The sequence below is a fragment of the Tauraco erythrolophus genome, chromosome 4 (assembly GCF_009769465.1).
Source record: "Tauraco erythrolophus isolate bTauEry1 chromosome 4, bTauEry1.pri, whole genome shotgun sequence".
Classification (NCBI taxonomy): domain Eukaryota; kingdom Metazoa; phylum Chordata; class Aves; order Musophagiformes; family Musophagidae; genus Tauraco; species Tauraco erythrolophus.
The window spans coordinates 73,916,907-73,934,315 of NC_141468.1; the positions used below are offsets into that span (position 1 = coordinate 73,916,907).

The 17,409-nt window shown below is 45.7% G+C and overlaps 1 protein-coding gene across 1 annotated transcript in view; it reads left to right on the plus strand.

Annotated features, from left to right (window-relative positions):
- DUSP16 (dual specificity phosphatase 16) overlaps positions 1-6,605 on the plus strand; it is a 30,405-nt gene extending 23,800 nt beyond the window's left edge. The window contains exons 4-6 of the mRNA XM_009977891.2: positions 1,287-1,446; positions 2,142-2,265; positions 5,429-6,605. Coding sequence (XP_009976193.2) covers positions 1,287-1,446; positions 2,142-2,265; positions 5,429-6,605 — 1,461 coding nt within the window. The remainder of the gene's footprint in view (positions 1-1,286; positions 1,447-2,141; positions 2,266-5,428) is intronic.
- Positions 6,606-17,409: the final 10,804 nt, after the last annotated feature.

A 17,409-nucleotide genomic window follows, 5' to 3' on the forward strand; every position in this document is an offset into this window, starting at 1 on the left:
TAGCTGAATAGCCATATCCCTGTTTCTCTCACCAAAACATCTTTACGCTTGCAGAAAAAATACGTGCAGGGAAGAAGGGACCATTTGATTTCATGACTGTATTTTCATACTAGCAGGCCTCCCGTTGAAATCTCCAGTGTAAGAATTCATTCTTGCCACTTCTCCCATGGATGGACATAATTTTTCATTTTTCACATAATTGCTATAAAAGCAAAAGGATTAAAATCAGATTTATTTTGGCTTTTTTAATGTTTCAGTTTATGTTTAGCTTCAGAGATTATTTTCCACAGAAATCTGGCCAAAAGCTCTCCAATGTTTGGATTCAGTGTAGCTACTGTCCAGGCATAGTATTGCATGTCCCTTGCTGCCAAATCCTATCTGACCCAGGAAAGCTGTTTGATCAGTATTACTCCAACCTGCTTAACTGTTTGTCTGTGGCAAAATGCCTACTTGCAGGAGACTGGATGATTTTGGTAGAGCCATCTCTAGTTTTCTAGTGCTTGTTTCACATGTTTTGGCACTAAGGTACCTACTGCATCAGATACTACTTTGTATAACTTTGAATACAAAGAGTATGGCGAGGTGCAGGAAAGAGGTGTCTATTTTTTTATTTGCAGTCATGAAAATTGACTTCTTTAAAAAGCTCAGGTGACTCTTACACTTTGACTCTCTTTGCTTGTTGCTGTGATAAGCTCTGAGAGGACAACAAACTGAAAACTGAAATATGAGCAACTAAATCGTAACCCATAAAGCAGAATTCCTATAAAACTGCAGTTAGTGCTGAGTGGAAGTGGTCTAATTCAACGTCTTCAGCTCTTAATCAACTCTTTCTCTTGAGGTTTTTGAGTGAAATTTGCATTGTGATGGGGCAACCTCAGTCTGAGACATGTGATCCAGAAAACATGTATTCAGGTCAGCAAACTACACATGGGAAGTGTCTGGTTATGTACGTTAGCTTGCAGAGTGAGAATTTAAACCAAAGTAGCAAAAAATGCATTCTCTTGGAAGTGATGCTTCGTGGTAGCAGAAGGCGTTCTACCATTATTTCTATTCATTGTTAACTTTGTTTTTATGGGCTTTGCAGTCCATATGTTATTTGGACACATTGGATGTCTCATTAAAAGTTGTTAGAAGAATTAAAAGCTGAGGAGTTGTCATTTTCACAAAAGAGTGCCCCTAATACAGCTAGAGCAATTCCAACACAAATTTCAATTTGGTTTTTAGCTTTGTAATGTGCCAAAGGTACCATTTGACTTTTCTAGGCTTAATCTTTCTCTTTTTCATAGGAGCTGATGCAGCAGAATGATATTGGCTACGTATTGAACGCCAGCAATACTTGTCCAAAGCCTGATTTTATTCCAGAATCCCATTTCCTGAGAGTGCCTGTGAACGACAGCTTTTGTGAGAAAATTTTGCCTTGGTTGGATAAATCAGTTGATTTTATAGGTGAGAAGGAAATTTAAGTTCTCTCTCTAGAACAGTTTCTGGATTCCTTTGCGTGTCTGCCTTGCTGTTTTGGCTGGAGAAGACCTGAATGCTTTCCTGGAGGTATGAAAATACCCTAAGGATCCATGTACATGATCACCATCGCTTTAGAAGCACTGAAGCAAAATAACGTAGGGAGATTCTGCCACCACGGGTTCCAGCACTTACAGAACAAAGACACTTTTTAAGAGCACAGCTCTGCTTTCTGGCAACCCAGTAGATGCCTGAGACATGCCTGCAGAGAGCGAATTACGAAATTGGACATACAGATCCTGTCTTTAGCTTTGAGAAGTGAGCTAGCCAAATCTGAACCGGCCACATTGTTCCATCGTGAATGCTTGCTTTTAATTGCATATAAAATTAGAAACAATCACCTTTCTCAGACGTCTAAACAAGGTTGTTTATGTGCACATTAAAATGCGGTATGCTGTAACCGCAGGACGTTTCCTGTGTGTGGTCGCATGCTTTTTCTATACTCAATGCTATACACTGCTAGAGAAAATAAGTGATTTTTGTTTAAAGCTTCCATGAGATCTGCAATTAGCAGTTAATTTGGAAGTTTTGAACAATTTTGAATGACATTGCTTTCTTTGCAAACTTTTCATGGTGGTATAATGCTGCTGAATGTGACACTTGCCGATTTCTTTGCTGTGCAGAAAAAGCAAAAGCATCAAATGGCCATGTGTTAGTGCACTGTTTAGCTGGAATATCTCGCTCTGCCACAATCGCTATTGCATATATCATGAAGAGAATGGATATGTCCTTAGATGAAGCTTACAGGTAAGGAGAAAATTTCCTGTCATATTAATTCTTGTGCCTGTTGGCTTGTTTTTAAGGTGAAGAATAAAAGGTTATATGACAAAGGGTAGAAGCAGACGTGGTATTTGAGTAGCTCCCTGGCCTCTGCACATGCCTGTTTTAAATGTAGCCTTCCTCCATAAATTAGTGGTGTGGTGTAGACATCGCACACCTAATGTAATTCCGCATCTGCAGAATGCTGGTGTTGGTTTTTGCGCCGAGTAGGCAAATCCATGGAATTCAAACTGCTTCTCAAGCGTGCATGTATGTATACACATATACAGACAGAGGTATAGCACACATATAACAGTATCTTGTAAGTCAGAGAAAGAATGGAATGGGTAGGGTTAAAGAAAGAGAACTGAGGATATTTATAATCACGCTTATGACAAATACTCAGCTGGAGCTGTTGACTTCAGCTTGGTATTTGGTAATGCTCTCAAAGACCTGCCTGCAGGTGAAACGTCTAGGAATTAAGCGAGCTTCTTTGTTGCTATTGAACTCAACCGGAAAGTATTTCAAACTGTTGGCTCTTTGTGGCATCAGGGAGTTTTGTGGGACCACCCTCCCACCCCACCTCCTGTTTTAACCTTTCACATCTCATGTTTCTGTACTTGGATTTTGAACACTTTGCAAGATTCCAGTTGGCTTGGTTGCAGTTTACTGTGACTTCTCTATTTATTTCATTTAACAACCTGCTTTGTTGTGTTGTACAGAAAACGATGGTTTTCTTTTTGATGGGCTTTATGTGCTAGCTGACACAGCTGACGCATCGCTGTAAGATGTGTGGTGCAGAAGCAATTTGAACAATTGTGCTGGAGCAGGTGGGGAGGAGTACCTTCCACATCACTAGAGTGTTTGCTACTACTATCTCTAAAACACCGATGAGGACAGAAAGATGAACATTTGATATTCCCTTATGGAGCCTGATTTCCATGGGGCATTTTCTTTTAAGCTGATGAACACTGCTCAGAGAAGTTGTGGATGCCCCATCCCTGGAAGTGTTCAAGGCCAGGTTAGATGAGGCTTCGAGCAACCTGGTGTAGTGGAGGGTTTCCCTGCCCACAGCAGGGGGGTTGGAACTAGATAACCTTTGAGGTCCCTTCCAACCCCTAACCATTCTATGATTCTATGTATGCAGTGAAAAAAGTGCATATAAAAGGTACCTGAACTACAACCGTCTCCCATGGCCTTTAGACATTTTCCACAGCTTCTTACTAGAGCCTGCTGACAGTTTGGAGTTGTGCAGTAATTTCAACACGTATGGTGAAACAGGTTTGGTTAAGAGGCATAGGTGAAAACTCAAGAGTTATACAGGTATAGATAATATGGATGAATTAGTGGATGTGGATGGATACTGTGCAAAGTATGAGCTGGACTCACCAAAAAATCCTGTGTGGTCTCAGGCTGTAGTGGTCTGGAGGTTAAGCTGTAGAGTACTGAACACTTATAAAATGGATGTGTTTCAGGGAACTTCTACAGCGCTGCTTCTAAATTCTTCTGTGAAATCTCTGCATTAACCTCTAGTTTGTTTCTTAACCAGACGTGTCAACGCAATGTGAAGTCCTCATCCTGGGCCTCTTTTTCTTTGCACTGTTAATAGTGAGCAACTACTGTGAAACATAGATTATATTTTCTGTATTTCCTTTGAAACGGCTTCGTAAGAACAGTCAGCAGTTCCTTTCACTCACTGCTTTGGGATGTCTTGTTGGCAAAGCTTGAAAGAAAAAGTTTTTCTCTGTGTTAATGAAAGTTACTAGATAAAATGTCTGACACTATTACAAAAATAAAAAGGTGACGCTGTTACTTGAATGCAAGTTTTGTTTGGTATTTTTCACGTGCTTGCTTGCATTTGTGCTAGCATATAGATACACACACAAGTACACCTTTGAATTTTTTTCATGCTGTTTTTAAAGACTGCACACTCACCTTCTGTACACATCCTCAGAGATTTTTTTTGCCTTTAATAATATTTAATTTTCCCAGTGATACATTATATGTGTGTTTGTACTAGATTTAGCTGTTCAAGGTTCAAGCTCTTCTTCCCTTAATTCCCTTGTCATCTGGTACCTTCATAGTTCCAAGAGTGCTTTAAAAAAAAAAAGAGGAAGGATTTCTGTTTTACAGCCTGTAAGAAGCAAAGAGTACGTACTTAGCTATATTGCAAATCAGACAGGTAGGAAGTATTGCTTTTGTATTTATCTTTAGAGTATACGACATGACTTCTAATACTTCAGCCTTTCATACATTGAGAGTCCTGGTTCAGAAAAACATTTGAAGTCTGCGTAGCACCTTCTCCATATTCCAGCAAGTACATAAGCACGTGCTTAGTCTGGCACGCGTATGTCAGTCAGGCTGCTTCCTACAGGACTCGAAAAGAGGTTAACTCTTCCAGTGATTTGGTAATACTGTTGCCCTTTACTGCCAAACCCCTACAGAGCTGGAGAGAATGTTTTTGATTTAATGCTGCATTTGCTCCTTTCTGTTTTTCTTTTTGACAATCGCTGTCAGTGGTCAATACCGGTGTACGGTAGAAGTCACTGGCATTTGCTGTGTAAGGTCGGTGTGTATCGGAGCTCTCTGTCTTGCCTGACAAAGATGAAGCGGGTAGGAAGCGCTCACTGCAATAACAACAGCCTGAGAGAGGTGAAAGGAACATGGAGTTTCATCCCTTTGAATGGTGGGGAGGGTGGCCTGCTTTCTGCAGTGCAGGGGAGGCCGAGGTCTCTGGGCAAGAGCTCTGACGCTGTTCATGCAGAACTTCAGGAGCTCTTGACTCTGGTCAGAAACCAAGGTAGCAGAGATCCCACTGGGGAACTCCCTTATTATTTTAATAAGGAAGATGATTCCCTCAAACAGTTGTTGTGGACATCATAAAGAGGTAAAAAGAATGCTTTCTTTTCCCTTTTTTAGCCACCTTTAAGTAAGCTACAGGGAGAATAGAGAGCATCCAGCATTATCTTGCTTAAAAGCTGCTTTTTTTTTTCTGATCCATGTTTCCTGTGCTTGACTGAACCTCAGCTCAGGCATCCTCACAAGTCAAGATTAAGCTCGTTAGCGTTCACAACACTCGCTCTAGGGTTCTCTCAGGTCTGAGCAGCAGGTCTTTAAACTAATTCTTGTTTCATTTGTCCTCTCTTTCCAGATTTGTAAAAGAAAAAAGGCCGACCATTTCTCCCAACTTCAACTTTCTGGGCCAGCTTTTGGACTTTGAGAAAAAGATCAAGAACCAGAGCGGTCAGCCTGGACATATTAGTAAGCTGAAACTTCTGCATCTGGAAAAAAGCAGCGAGCACGTGCTGGTCCCAGAAGGTGGGCAGAGCAGCCTCTCCACTAACCAGCTCTGCATTACCGCTACCTCCGAGATTGTGGAACCGGAGCCGATGGACTGCAGCAGTATGCCGCGCGGGCACTTGTCCCCTCTGGAAGATGGCCCGCTGGTACAGGGCATAAACGGACTGCACGTCTCCCTAGATAAGGTGGAGGACAGCAACCGGCTGAAGCGCTCCTTTTCTTTGGATATCAAATCTGTATCCTACTCGGCAAGTAGCAACTGTGTGACTGCATCGGTCCAGGGCTTCTCCTCCTCCGAAGACACCCTGGAGTACTACAAACATGCGACTGCTTTAGAGGGCAGCAGCAAGTTGTGCCAGTTCTCCCCTGTCCAGGAGGTCTCGGAGCAGACTCCAGAAACCAGCCCTGACAAAGAGGAAGCAAACCCACCCAAGAAACCCCAGAACACCTGGCAGCTGGACAGCCAGAGCAAACGGCAACACCTGGGCAGAGCCAGCGGCAGCGCCAACACCCAGCGCTCCCTCCTCTACCCCCTCCACCGGAGCGGGAGCATGGAAGACAACTACCGAACGAACTTCTTGTTTGGTCTCTCCACCAGCCAGCAACACTTGGCCAAGTCTGCTGCTGGGCTGGGCCTCAAGGGCTGGCACTCGGACATCTTGGCTCCGCAGACATCGGCTACGTCCCTCACCAACAGCTGGTATTTTGCAACCGAGTCCTCGCATTTCTACTCTGCCTCCGCCATCTACGGCAACAGCGCTGCTTACTCTGCCTACAGCTGCAGCCAGCTGCCCACGGGCTGCGAGCAGGCCTGCGCCGTGCGCAGGAGGCACAAGCAGGGCGACCGCGGTGACTCCCGGCGGAGCTGGCACGAGGAGAGCTCTTTTGAAAAGCAGTTTAAGCGCAGAAGCTGCCAGATGGAGTTTGGGGAGAGCATCATGTCAGACAACAGATCCAGAGAAGAACTGGGGAAAGTAGGCAGTCAGTCGAGCTTTTCAGGCAGCATGGAAATCATTGAAGTGTCCTGAGGGGCAGCAGGCTTGTGTGACTGCATCGGAGCTGCTTCCCCCCGCAGTGTTTGTGGTCCCTGTAAATCTGAAAAGAACAAACTTCGTGCAAAAAGGTGGGGGGGAGGGAAGACATGCGAGGCTTCGGTGTGAGCACGGCGACTAGATTTATACGGCAAAGAAATGACAAGTGAGCGTCTGCCTGAGACCGAGTGTACCGCCGGGTTTTCCTCCTCCCCTTTCCTGGAGAAGGGCAGAACATTTCAAAGATCTTTCCCTGACAGAGGAAGCAGTTATATGCAATGGATTGCACGTCCTTTCAGTGGTTTTTTTAAAAGGAAGCTCTCCCGGTATCAAACCCTTTCTGTAGTTCCACTGAAACACGCTCCTACCCATCAAAGCTAGTTTTGTTCTCCCCTCCTCATGCCCCACGTCCTCACCAGTGCACCTTAGCCCTGACACTGAGCCAACCTCTGGAGGGAGACCTTTTTCCCCTGTAAGAAAGGAGACCAGGAGCGATTCCAAAGGACATAGGGACTGGTTACAGCAAGGCCCGTCTGAGCACACAGTTCAGGCAAATGTAAATACTGGTGTTAACTATTGTTCTACTGGATAGGCTTTAGGTGATTCGCTAGAGAGCTGCTTCAGAGAAAAAAAAAACCCAGTACCTCACAAATATAAAAAATAAACTAGGGCTTTATGGCTGCCAGATGCTGGTAGTCAGTTCATAAGCAATGTGAACAAGTAACGACTAGCCACATTTGATTTTTTTTTTTTTTTTAAAGCTGTCTACGCACAAGTGTTTCAGTTGGCTCAGCAGTAATTCTTAAAAAATGAACCATACTTATGATCTTTTCCCCAGTCTTTGGAAACATAAAATAAGCAGTATTTGTGGTTTTTTATATTAAGCTGGCTTCTGGGAGAGGGGGTAGCTGCTTTGACTTCTAAGCTACAACAGAGCGGTTAATACTTAGGGTTACGTGCAAGAGAAGCGGCTGGTACAATCCCACATCATCCTGTTCTTGCCAATTGACAAATCAATAGATGGCTCTTGAAGGCTTTTATTTTTGTTTTTTGAAGTTAAAAATGGGCTTTTGTCCTCAACTGAGCAGTACCACTAAGGAACTGCTCTTCATACATGGTTCCAGTCACCTGAGGGGTAGGGGCAGGTCAGGCGGCTGGGGTTTTTTCCATCCCAGCATCCTCATTCAAACTGTGGGGACTTGGAGATAGAAGCTTCTCATTAGGTTTGCTGACTTCATCTGGCTGGCTGTCCAAGAAAAACAGAAGGGGACCTCCAGCATCCCATCTCATAGCGTGGTGTGAAAGAAAGGGGGTTTGAGAAAAGGCAGCTTTCCTGGGAACCCTGCTCACCTCCCACGTTCGTGGCTCCAAAGGAACTTGATCCTGGCCGTCCTCCTCTGTCCCAGCATAGGGACTTAGTAGTTTCCCAGCGTGCTGATGCGTGATTTGGCTGCAGACGCTTCTGGCTGTGCTGCTGCTGGCCAGGACCGCATCCTCACCCTCACCACCCCAGCAACATGTCAGCTCAAGGAGGTGTCACGTCCCTGCTGCCAGCGGGGGTGTTTCCTGGGAAATCGGGCACAGCCCTTCTTGTCTTGACAGCGAAGCAGCTGTTTCCCCTCCAGCAGGCCCTTCGTGCGGCACCTCGGCTGCCGCCACTCAGATTGCCTTGGGTGCACACGTTGCTGTGAGAGGTTGGCGGTCAGCGAGGGGTGGTACCAGGGGCACAGCCTAAAGCTCCATCCTTCCTGCTCCCATGGGAGCTGCAGTGCATTCTCTCAGTCTTCCCCAGGACCCCTCGGAACACGTCTATTTCTGTGCAGGCAGCGGAAAATTGTAACTCACATGTAACAAATACTTACCCCTGGCCAACAGCTTTAAAAAAAATTTGTCAGCAGCAAACTGAAGCCCTAATTCAAGTCAGCAGCTTGGGTTATGTTTTGTTTGTTGGTTTTTGGTTTTGTTTTGTGGTTGTGTTTTTTTTTTTTTTACTGTAAGTTTAGCTAGTTTGTGACTCAAATCTCAGGTTTTACTATATTGACAAGTGGAGAAAATTTTTGTCATTGTTTTGTGGCTAGGATGTGACTTTAATCTCCTACAGTGGACTGTTTTAAAATAGCACTGAAAGCTACCGCATTGATTAACTTGATCCTGAAAAGTGCAAAAGGCACAGAGAGAGGCAGCACCAGGAGTAACTGAACCCAGAGGCTGTCTGTGCCGTATGAATGAGATGCTGGAAGAAGGGGTAGTCCGGGCAAGGGGTAGGTTGACACCACACTGGAAAGCATGTCAGGTCTTGGCTGTTCATTAAACATACTGCCACTTGTCTCTGTTTACATATCAAGTGAAAGTGATTACAGTACAACTATTTTCAGCATATATACACACTCTGTGTGAGTGCATATAGATTTAAATGATTTAAATGATTGAGCAGTGCTCCTCTCAGCCAGATTTCAGTAAAAGCCCATGTTTTTGATTTAAATCAGATAATAGGGGTTCAACACAAATCAATCCCCAGAGGCAGAAACAGAATCTTCCTGTCTTTTGTGCTCCTTCACACCTGTGTGTTCTCCCCTTCTTTCTGTACTTACAGATGTGTGCGTGTGGGTTTTCTTTGGTTAATCACCTTCTGAAGAACTGAAATCTGGTCTTTTGGCTCCTCGTGATTTCCAATACGCTATAGTCAAAGAATCAAGGCTGTAGGCTCAGTATTTTTAGGGGACGGGTTCCTGTAGGAGGAAGCCTTAACCCCATGTCCTGCACAGGGTGGTGCCCCGTCTCCTGTCTGAATTAGTGTCCTGTACCTGAACAATGCTGGAAATGGTTTGTAGAAATTTGGAAAGTAAAGTGGAGGATGCGAGGGGGGAAATGTGTACATGTTCAGTATGAGTATAATGTTCTTTGGTGTGTGGCAAGCTGTTTAAATGGTTCAGAGAGATGTGAGTTTCTCATCTTGTTGTGTCATAGGCATTACCTGTATGTTATGATGAAATAAAATCAGAAATGGTACCTGTTTATATAGAACCACTGAGGAAGGAGCATCTGTGCCTCTGGCTGTGGAGTCTGCGTTACCTGCCTGCAGTACGTCCTGCTCCCCAGTGCCCAGGGCTGGCAGGGGCTCGTCCTTACCCTACACATCCTTCTCCGCAGGTGCATGCCTGTTAACGAGCGACACGGACGGGGTAGCTCTGGACCACTTATTGCGAGCTGCGGTGACTTTACAGCACCGGTAACAGTTTCGGCCTCTTACCTGTTCCTGTTTACCCCACCCCTTCTGCTCCCTTGAGTAGCAGCAGTGGCGCTTCTCTGCGGTAACAACTTACAGTGTGTAACACTGTTGTGAGGAATCTGTTCCCAAGGCAGCTGTGCTAGTCCTTCTGAAGCAAGTATTTCAAATTGATTAAGTTACCTAGGATGAACCCCATAGTTTTTTATTGCCTCCTATACTTCTTATTTGAAGAATAATTTAATTACTTGTTTAAATACTTGTTTTGACTGATTGGGGCAGTCCTGAAGCATTCAGAGCAACTTCTGATTGCTGAGGGAGCGGTGTGCCCCTCGCTGCCGCTTCAGAAAATACCTTACACAAATGGAGCATGTGTTAAAATTCAGTCCTGCAGCAGAATATGGCTGCTACGGTTATAGCCTTAGCTGGCAAAGCCTATTATGACACCATTTTCAAACTCAGGTGCAGTAACAGCAGCTTTTAAAACAAAACAAAACAAACCAAACAAACAAAAAAAACCCCAAACAACCAGAATTTTAAAGCATTACCGCAGAAAGGGAAATGCAGAATCTTTGGCCTCTCCAGAAGAGACCATACCACCAGTCAGAGCACAAGTAACAACCTGCGTGAGCTCCTGTGCTCACTTTCCACAAACGAGACGTACCAGCTCTTACATAGAGAAAGCTTTCATCCACTGCACAGTAAAACAAGAACCGTGCGCAATACTGGACCTAAATGGCATCAGCGTGGCATCCTACAAAACTGGTTGACTTGACAATCTTCTAAGATTCACTTGCTCTAGCTTCCCTCACTCTACTCCAAAGTCTCCTTCTGATCCCAGTAGGTCAGACCAGCTCTGCTTTCCAAAGCATGCACTTCAGCTTTCCCCACTCCTCCTTTTGCCCGCTTTGCAGAACTTGCTCTGCTTGTGTTCCTCCATCCCTCCGCTCTCGCCCCTGCCAGTAGACAGCTCTGTGAAGAGACAATCTAACTCCATCTCTAGTTAAAACCCAAGAGGCAACTGAAACGTCTCACATATGTCATCAACATTCAATTTTCATTTCATTGACTGGTGTTAGTGAGAAGGAGTCCCTGAGGTTGCTAGGCTCTTGATTGAACCATCCCAATTAAATTCCTAGAGTGAAGTGGACTGAAAACAGGGCAAACCTCCCCCCAGCATGGACCAGGTAGCCCTACTTTTGAGGGCTAGCAGACATGGTAATTAGGTGAGCTGCTGTTTTTATTAACTATCTGTTCATCAGCTAGCTGCTCATTACTCTTTGACTCACAGCCCAAGTTTTGAATTTATTTCTGTGAGGAAGGGGTGACTTCAAAAGCCCAGAACAGTGATCTGGCACTTCTCCTGGGGACAGCACAGGAGTCCTAATAAGGCTGTTACTGCCCCTTTTTAAATCTGAAATTAGTGAGATTTAGCCAAACTCACCTACCTAGACATTTTAATTAAATAGCCATCCCTCGCTGGACACCTAGCTAGCCTGTATTTGTTCTTAAAGTGTCTGAGATAAAAGTAGTTATTCTAGTAATTGTAGACATTATAGCATTATAATACAATACCACTATTACATTATACACAAAAAACCACATCCCACTACATTGGGAATTCAGGTAGAAGAACAGTGTTAATAATCCATCAGTGCAGCCTGGCAACTGGCCTCTCCCTCTGAACCATGCCTACAGAGAACTTCTTGGCCCTTGAGCCCAAATGGTTGCTCTGAGGCAAACTGAAGTGTTTCTGCAGTGAAGCCTTTGGCTATTCTACGCTTCCAGAATATTAACGAGCGCCGCTATAAATAGAAAAGGAAAAGGAGCTATTTCTAGCCTGCAACACCCAGCCTTCTGGGAAGGGGCTGCTTTCCTAGCGTATAAAATGCTGCAAAACAGGTATTTAGGGAACTGGCGTGCTGGCAGGGATTGCTCACTTGGAGGTGTGGATTTCAGCTGCTGTTTACAGGGACCCCCACCAAGCACCACTGCAGTACAAAGCCAAAGGGTGATGTATGACAGGTGGCGGTGTGGTTGGGGTATCAGATCACTTTAAAAACAACAAACCCTACACATTTGCCTCTCTCTTTGTTTAGCACCCCCTGTGCAGTAGGTGACAATCCATCACCGCTGTGCTTTCCCCGTGCCAGGAGAACAGCGTATGTTCGCTTATTCTCCTCTAAACCACTCATTTCCAAAGTTTATTAGAATAACCTGTTTCCTGCAGGAAAGAGCTCCATCACAGGATGTTCTCGGAGCTGGGCTTCCCGCAGCAAGCAGCTCTTACAGCAGGTGCCCTTTGCTTTAAAAAAAAAAAACAAACAAATTTTGCTAGCCCCTTGTAGAAAGCTGGTTCCTTGGTCTTCCACAACCCCTGTGACAGTCCATTGAGCCTCCAGCATTGCTGTGCTGCTCAGTAGCTCAGCCTGCATCAGAATTAAGAGAACAGAATCAAACGCTTCGTTTGAACGCTACACTGGTAACACCCCCAGCGAGGTACTGACAAAATTTACAGCCATCCTCATTTATTTCTGTGGTCGTGTTACAGTCTTAGAGTAGGCCATCGTATTTCATTACCCCCAAAGCTTCCCCACAAGGTCTGTTAAAATACAAAGCTTTAAAAAGAAAGGGTTATTTTAGACAGCTGACATTAAGAATGACCCTTTGAAAGCTCCTCTGTGCCTTAGCTCTGTAATGCCGTAGGTGTGCTGAGCACACCCATCACCAGCTCAGACCTGCCTTGGCTTTGGGGACCACTGGGTGAGCTACTGTCCTTTCTGTGTCACCTTGCTGAGGATCAGACTGTCCCGTGCGGGCTCACGTTACCAAGAAGTTAAAACCTAAATGTGGCAGCTGAAAGCAAGCCAGAGAAGCCCCAGAGAAGTAGCGCAGACCAGCTGTAAAGAGGCTGAAGTCTGGCTGAAAGTGCAAACTGACCCATTCGGTGATGTGCGAAGACTCAGGAGGAGATGATGAGCAGCGGGCAGATCAGGGGCCATCCTGAAAGCCAAGCTGACAGAGGTCACCCAGCTCTAGTTCCTTCTACAATCTGGCAAAGAACTGATGTAAAGCATCTGTGAGGACATGGTCTCTTTTTGACAGGGAGGTAAGTGTGGGATGGCAAAAAAGAAATGAAAAATACTTTTCTGCTCATGTTTAGTCTTCCCACTGAATCTTAGGAAAGCCATTGGGTGCACACAAGGTGCAACTGCCCTCATAAAACAGGCAGATAGTGTCTCACACCATGAGTGCTTTGCACAGAGAAGCTACAGTCTTACACAAGTGTCTGAGTCCATCAATCCCAGACCCTCTTTTTTACCTCCAAGAGGCCGCCAGCACAGAAAAGGTGGGTTCAGCTGGTTCACCAGCTGAACTACAGTCCCACCCACCCTACTGCTGGTGAGTCACAAGCATCATTTATTTAAACTGGATATCAGTGCCAACCTGAACTGGGACAGCATGCCAAAACCCCAATGCTCATTTTCACTCCGGGACACATGTTTCCTTACAGTCCCAAGGCAGAGGCAGCCCCAGGGCAGCTGAAACAAGCCATCTCCATGGCATGGAAGTGGGTTGACTGTGTACAAAGCAGTAGAGCTCAGACACGACCTCCCACGTTGAAGTACTGTCCATAGACTTCGCAGTGAGAAAAGGTGCACTGTAAATGAAGAACTAGCACGGCATTCGGAGAAACACCACACTTGGAAAAGAGCGATACCAAACGTTTTAATGCTGGAGCTGTGGAACACGAAGCACGTAGGCAGCTGAAAGCAGAGCAAGTCTGCGAACAGGATAACCACCATAAACCAAAGAGTGCTCGGCCACGAGGCTGGTAATCAAAATACACTCTGGCAGCTTGGGAACAGGAGGGACGTTACAACAGTACCTCAGGAAGCCACTGGCACACAGTCTGATAGAGAGGGGCTGGCTCGTGCAACAAATGGGCCTGTGAAAACGTGTAGTTCTACTCTTTCTGTGTAAAAGCTTAGAGGACAGGGAAATACACTTTAAATATTTAAATATATTTAAATAGATTTAATTTAAAATATATATATTTAAAAAAAAAAAAAAAAAAACAACAAAAAACAAACTCTCTTCTGTCCCCTTCACCAGATCTTCACAGAAATTGCCCTGCAGATAGGTTGGCACTTTAGCACCCTGTCAATGCATTAAATTACAAAATACAATGGACACAAAGCAAACCTCTTCTGCACATGTAACAGCACCAGCAGCAGCACAAAGTGGAGGGCTGCAACAGCAGAGTCAGGGGAAGAACCAGAACAACTCAGGCTAGTGGGGAACCACAGCCCCAGAGTCTCACTCGGTCCTCCAGCTTTTCAGGAGATTTCGTAGCAAGTAGCTTAGCCTGCACCCAAGACCACACATCAGCTTTGTATCACCTCAGAAAACATTAAAAGGGAAGAAACGTTTCTTTTCAGTGGAGCGTGCCAGGTTACTCTCTGTTCGTAGCACTAACGAGCTGTCCCTTTGCAGTAGAAGTAATGGCGGGTACATCCATGACAGACACTTGAGGCCTTCTCCAACAGCATTTGGCTTGGAAAAGGAAATTCATAAGCAAAAAGGTAATTCCAGTCACATCTCAAATCTCCTGCTACACAGCGGGAAAGGGAGTAAAGCAACAGTCTCACCTTGAGCATCACCGGCATCCGAGATGAAGCTGAAAGCAGCGTTTAGAGCAAAGCGAGCGAGGAGCAGCCAAGCAACAAACACCAGCTCAAGAAGATGTGGCAGGAAGTGTCTTCCCCTCAGCAAGAGGGCCAAAGACTTACAGTTAACGAAGCCAGTGACAATGTTTTAAATAAAACTGTAAACCATCGTTTGAGAACAGTTGGAGGGTGCACACTATCTTACAGTACCGATACGAGAGACTCATCACCTGTGGAATGAAGGTGGTGACCTCCAAGCTTTGGAAGAGGTCAGCCTTCAAGTTTCAGCTCTGATTTCTTTCTAGTGAAGTCATTAAGGTTCTTCACAACTTACCCTTGCTGTTCAGAAAGCTCTAGCCCAGCAGCACACCCACAAGATTAAAGGCCAGCGTTCACAGGAACGAGCACTTTCTCCCATTATCAGCCCAACGTCTAGGTGTTTTATAGCAAATAAGGAAGGAACTGATTTGCAGCCCTCGCTCCTGCAGCTTTCAGATAGGAATACGATTCGCTTGCCCTCATTAGCACCACAAGGAGCAATGCTTTGATCTGATACTTAGTAGTGTGAGGCCGAATGCCTAGAAGCTTTACAGGAGAGAGCATCTGCAGCCTAGCCCCTGCCTTGAGATCCAGTATCAGGATCTTCCCACTGGTATAGGCTTCCAGCATGCCAGGGTGTGGGATATCCATGATCCCGTCTGGCAGACAGCTGAATGTCGCACATTCTAAGCTTCCAGACAGCATCATCTGGACAAGGAGGACAAGAATGCCTGCAGCTGCTATTTAAAGCTGCTGAATATTCCAGTGTGTCTGATGGCAGTAGGCAGAGACATACTCAGTGATGGACAATGAGGACCCTCATGGACATTTTCATGGGCTGTTAAGTCTCATGTTAGCTTTTTACAAACCAAGTGTAATGGTTGTAGGATGCATGAGCACGGATGGAAGCCTGATCTTATACCCTGTGCAACACACAGCCTTTGTATATACAACTATGGAACAGCTCTGGGGTGGAAGCAGAAGACAACCAGGTCCACTCTGCTGCCTTTACTAGAAAAATCTCCTACTGAGTTCCTTGCTGGGTCTCAAGCAGTCACTCTGCTCTTCCCAGGGCATCATTCCAGGGGGCTTCATTTCTACAGGACTCAGCTTTCAGACAGTGTTCAGCAGGCCCTGGGGTCCAGTCACCACTATGGTTCAGATACACGTGAGTTGGCTGCAGTCTGCGTCACAAAAATTCCCTCCAGGCTACATGGCCTTTGGGAACACAACAAGAGAATAGCCTGTTGCTTCCTGCAATTAATACCGTCAAAAACCTACCACCCTCTTACTCCCAAATGCTTAGAGACCATCTTTTGCTGATTAAGTACTCTTAAGCACTAAGAGGTATTGAAGCAAGTCACCTAGCCTTCTGCTGTACTGGAAAATGGGTTGTCACTCTGGCTCTCTGAAAGACAGCTGTCCACACTACTGGAATTGCACTCCTGATGTACAACGACCTTTGGGGTCCATGGGTGTGCTTCAGCCCCCTCACCAGCAACAGCATCCTGGAACTAATGTAACACACACAAACCTACCCTTGACCCAGCAAGCTCCTCACTTTTGGTTTCACGCCCTTTCTGCTGCAGACAAGAGCTGCCACGCAATGGCGATGCAGGCTGTTAAACCCTATTTCTAGATCCGTAAATATTTTTACAGCAGCATGTAAAATATCCCCGTTTTATACAGGGAGAAACCAAAGCTCAGAGAGGTGCTGTGAATCGCCTGCGGCCAGCAGACCAGTGGCAGACTTGGCAACCAACCAGTCTCCTGCGGGCTAGCCCGGCACCCAGGCGGAGTAGACTTGCCTGCCTTCCAGTAGGGCTCTCTGCCTGGGAGAAGGCAAGAGCATCCTGTTGCCTTTGGAGCAGTTCGCTGAGCGTGGTCCCAAAGGGCCACATGGTTTCAGTCACTGAACACCGCGTTCAGGCAAGCTCTCAGCACGATGGCAGCTGAGCTGATGCAAAGACCCAAAGGACTTCTTGTGTCTCCCCCCTCCAAGTCCATACACTTGGAGGTGAAGAAGCAACTGCATCCCTCTAGTAGAAAAAGACAGCACCAAGACAACTGGAGTGTCCCAATTAAAAAAAAAATATAAAGGACACCTTGCGTCCAGCTTTGGGATGCAAAGTGAGCAGTCAGTGCTCCCAGTGCCTGTCAGAATCACTGTGCAAGGTGAAGGACACAAAATGCCACCAGCTGGAGCACGGGGACATTGCCAGGGCAAGGGGGAGATGAACTCTAAGGCTCGCTTACCATTAACAGACATATATGGAACAGTTATTCCTTTACGGCCTCGTAAATTAGTGAGCCCATAAGAACAGGAGCCTCAAGGAGGACGTGCCAAAACCCTGCCATGCAAACCATGGTAATTATGACAATAGGCAGATTTTAATAAGCCAGTTCCTGGCTCCTGCACTTTCACCTATAAAACACAGGTATTTCCAAGGCTAGGGGATCTCCAAAATACCTGCCAGCCATCTAATTGTCTAAACCCCAGTGGCACAAAAATCATGTTAGAGGGTTTGTCAGACCCTGTATCCCTTTGAATTTTTCTAGTTAAAAAAAAAAAATCAGATGAAAGAGAACAACTCCTCTGTAAAGTTCAACCTAGTCACAGCAATGAAACAAATGTCTCGGCACAGGCGGTGGTAGCGGTAAAGGAGACAGCAGGGAAAGAGGAGGGAGATGAAAGAATGGTAAATCATCTTCTTCAGACAACAGGACCAGGATGCTCCTGGATTCCTGGCTGCACAGTTCTGGCAGCTGACGCTGCTGTTCCTCCGATGCCCTGGCCGAGAGTCAGGCAGCACTGCTGTCCGCTTCAAACATCTGCCAGTCTGGCCTGTTGGAAGCGTGTCTGTGC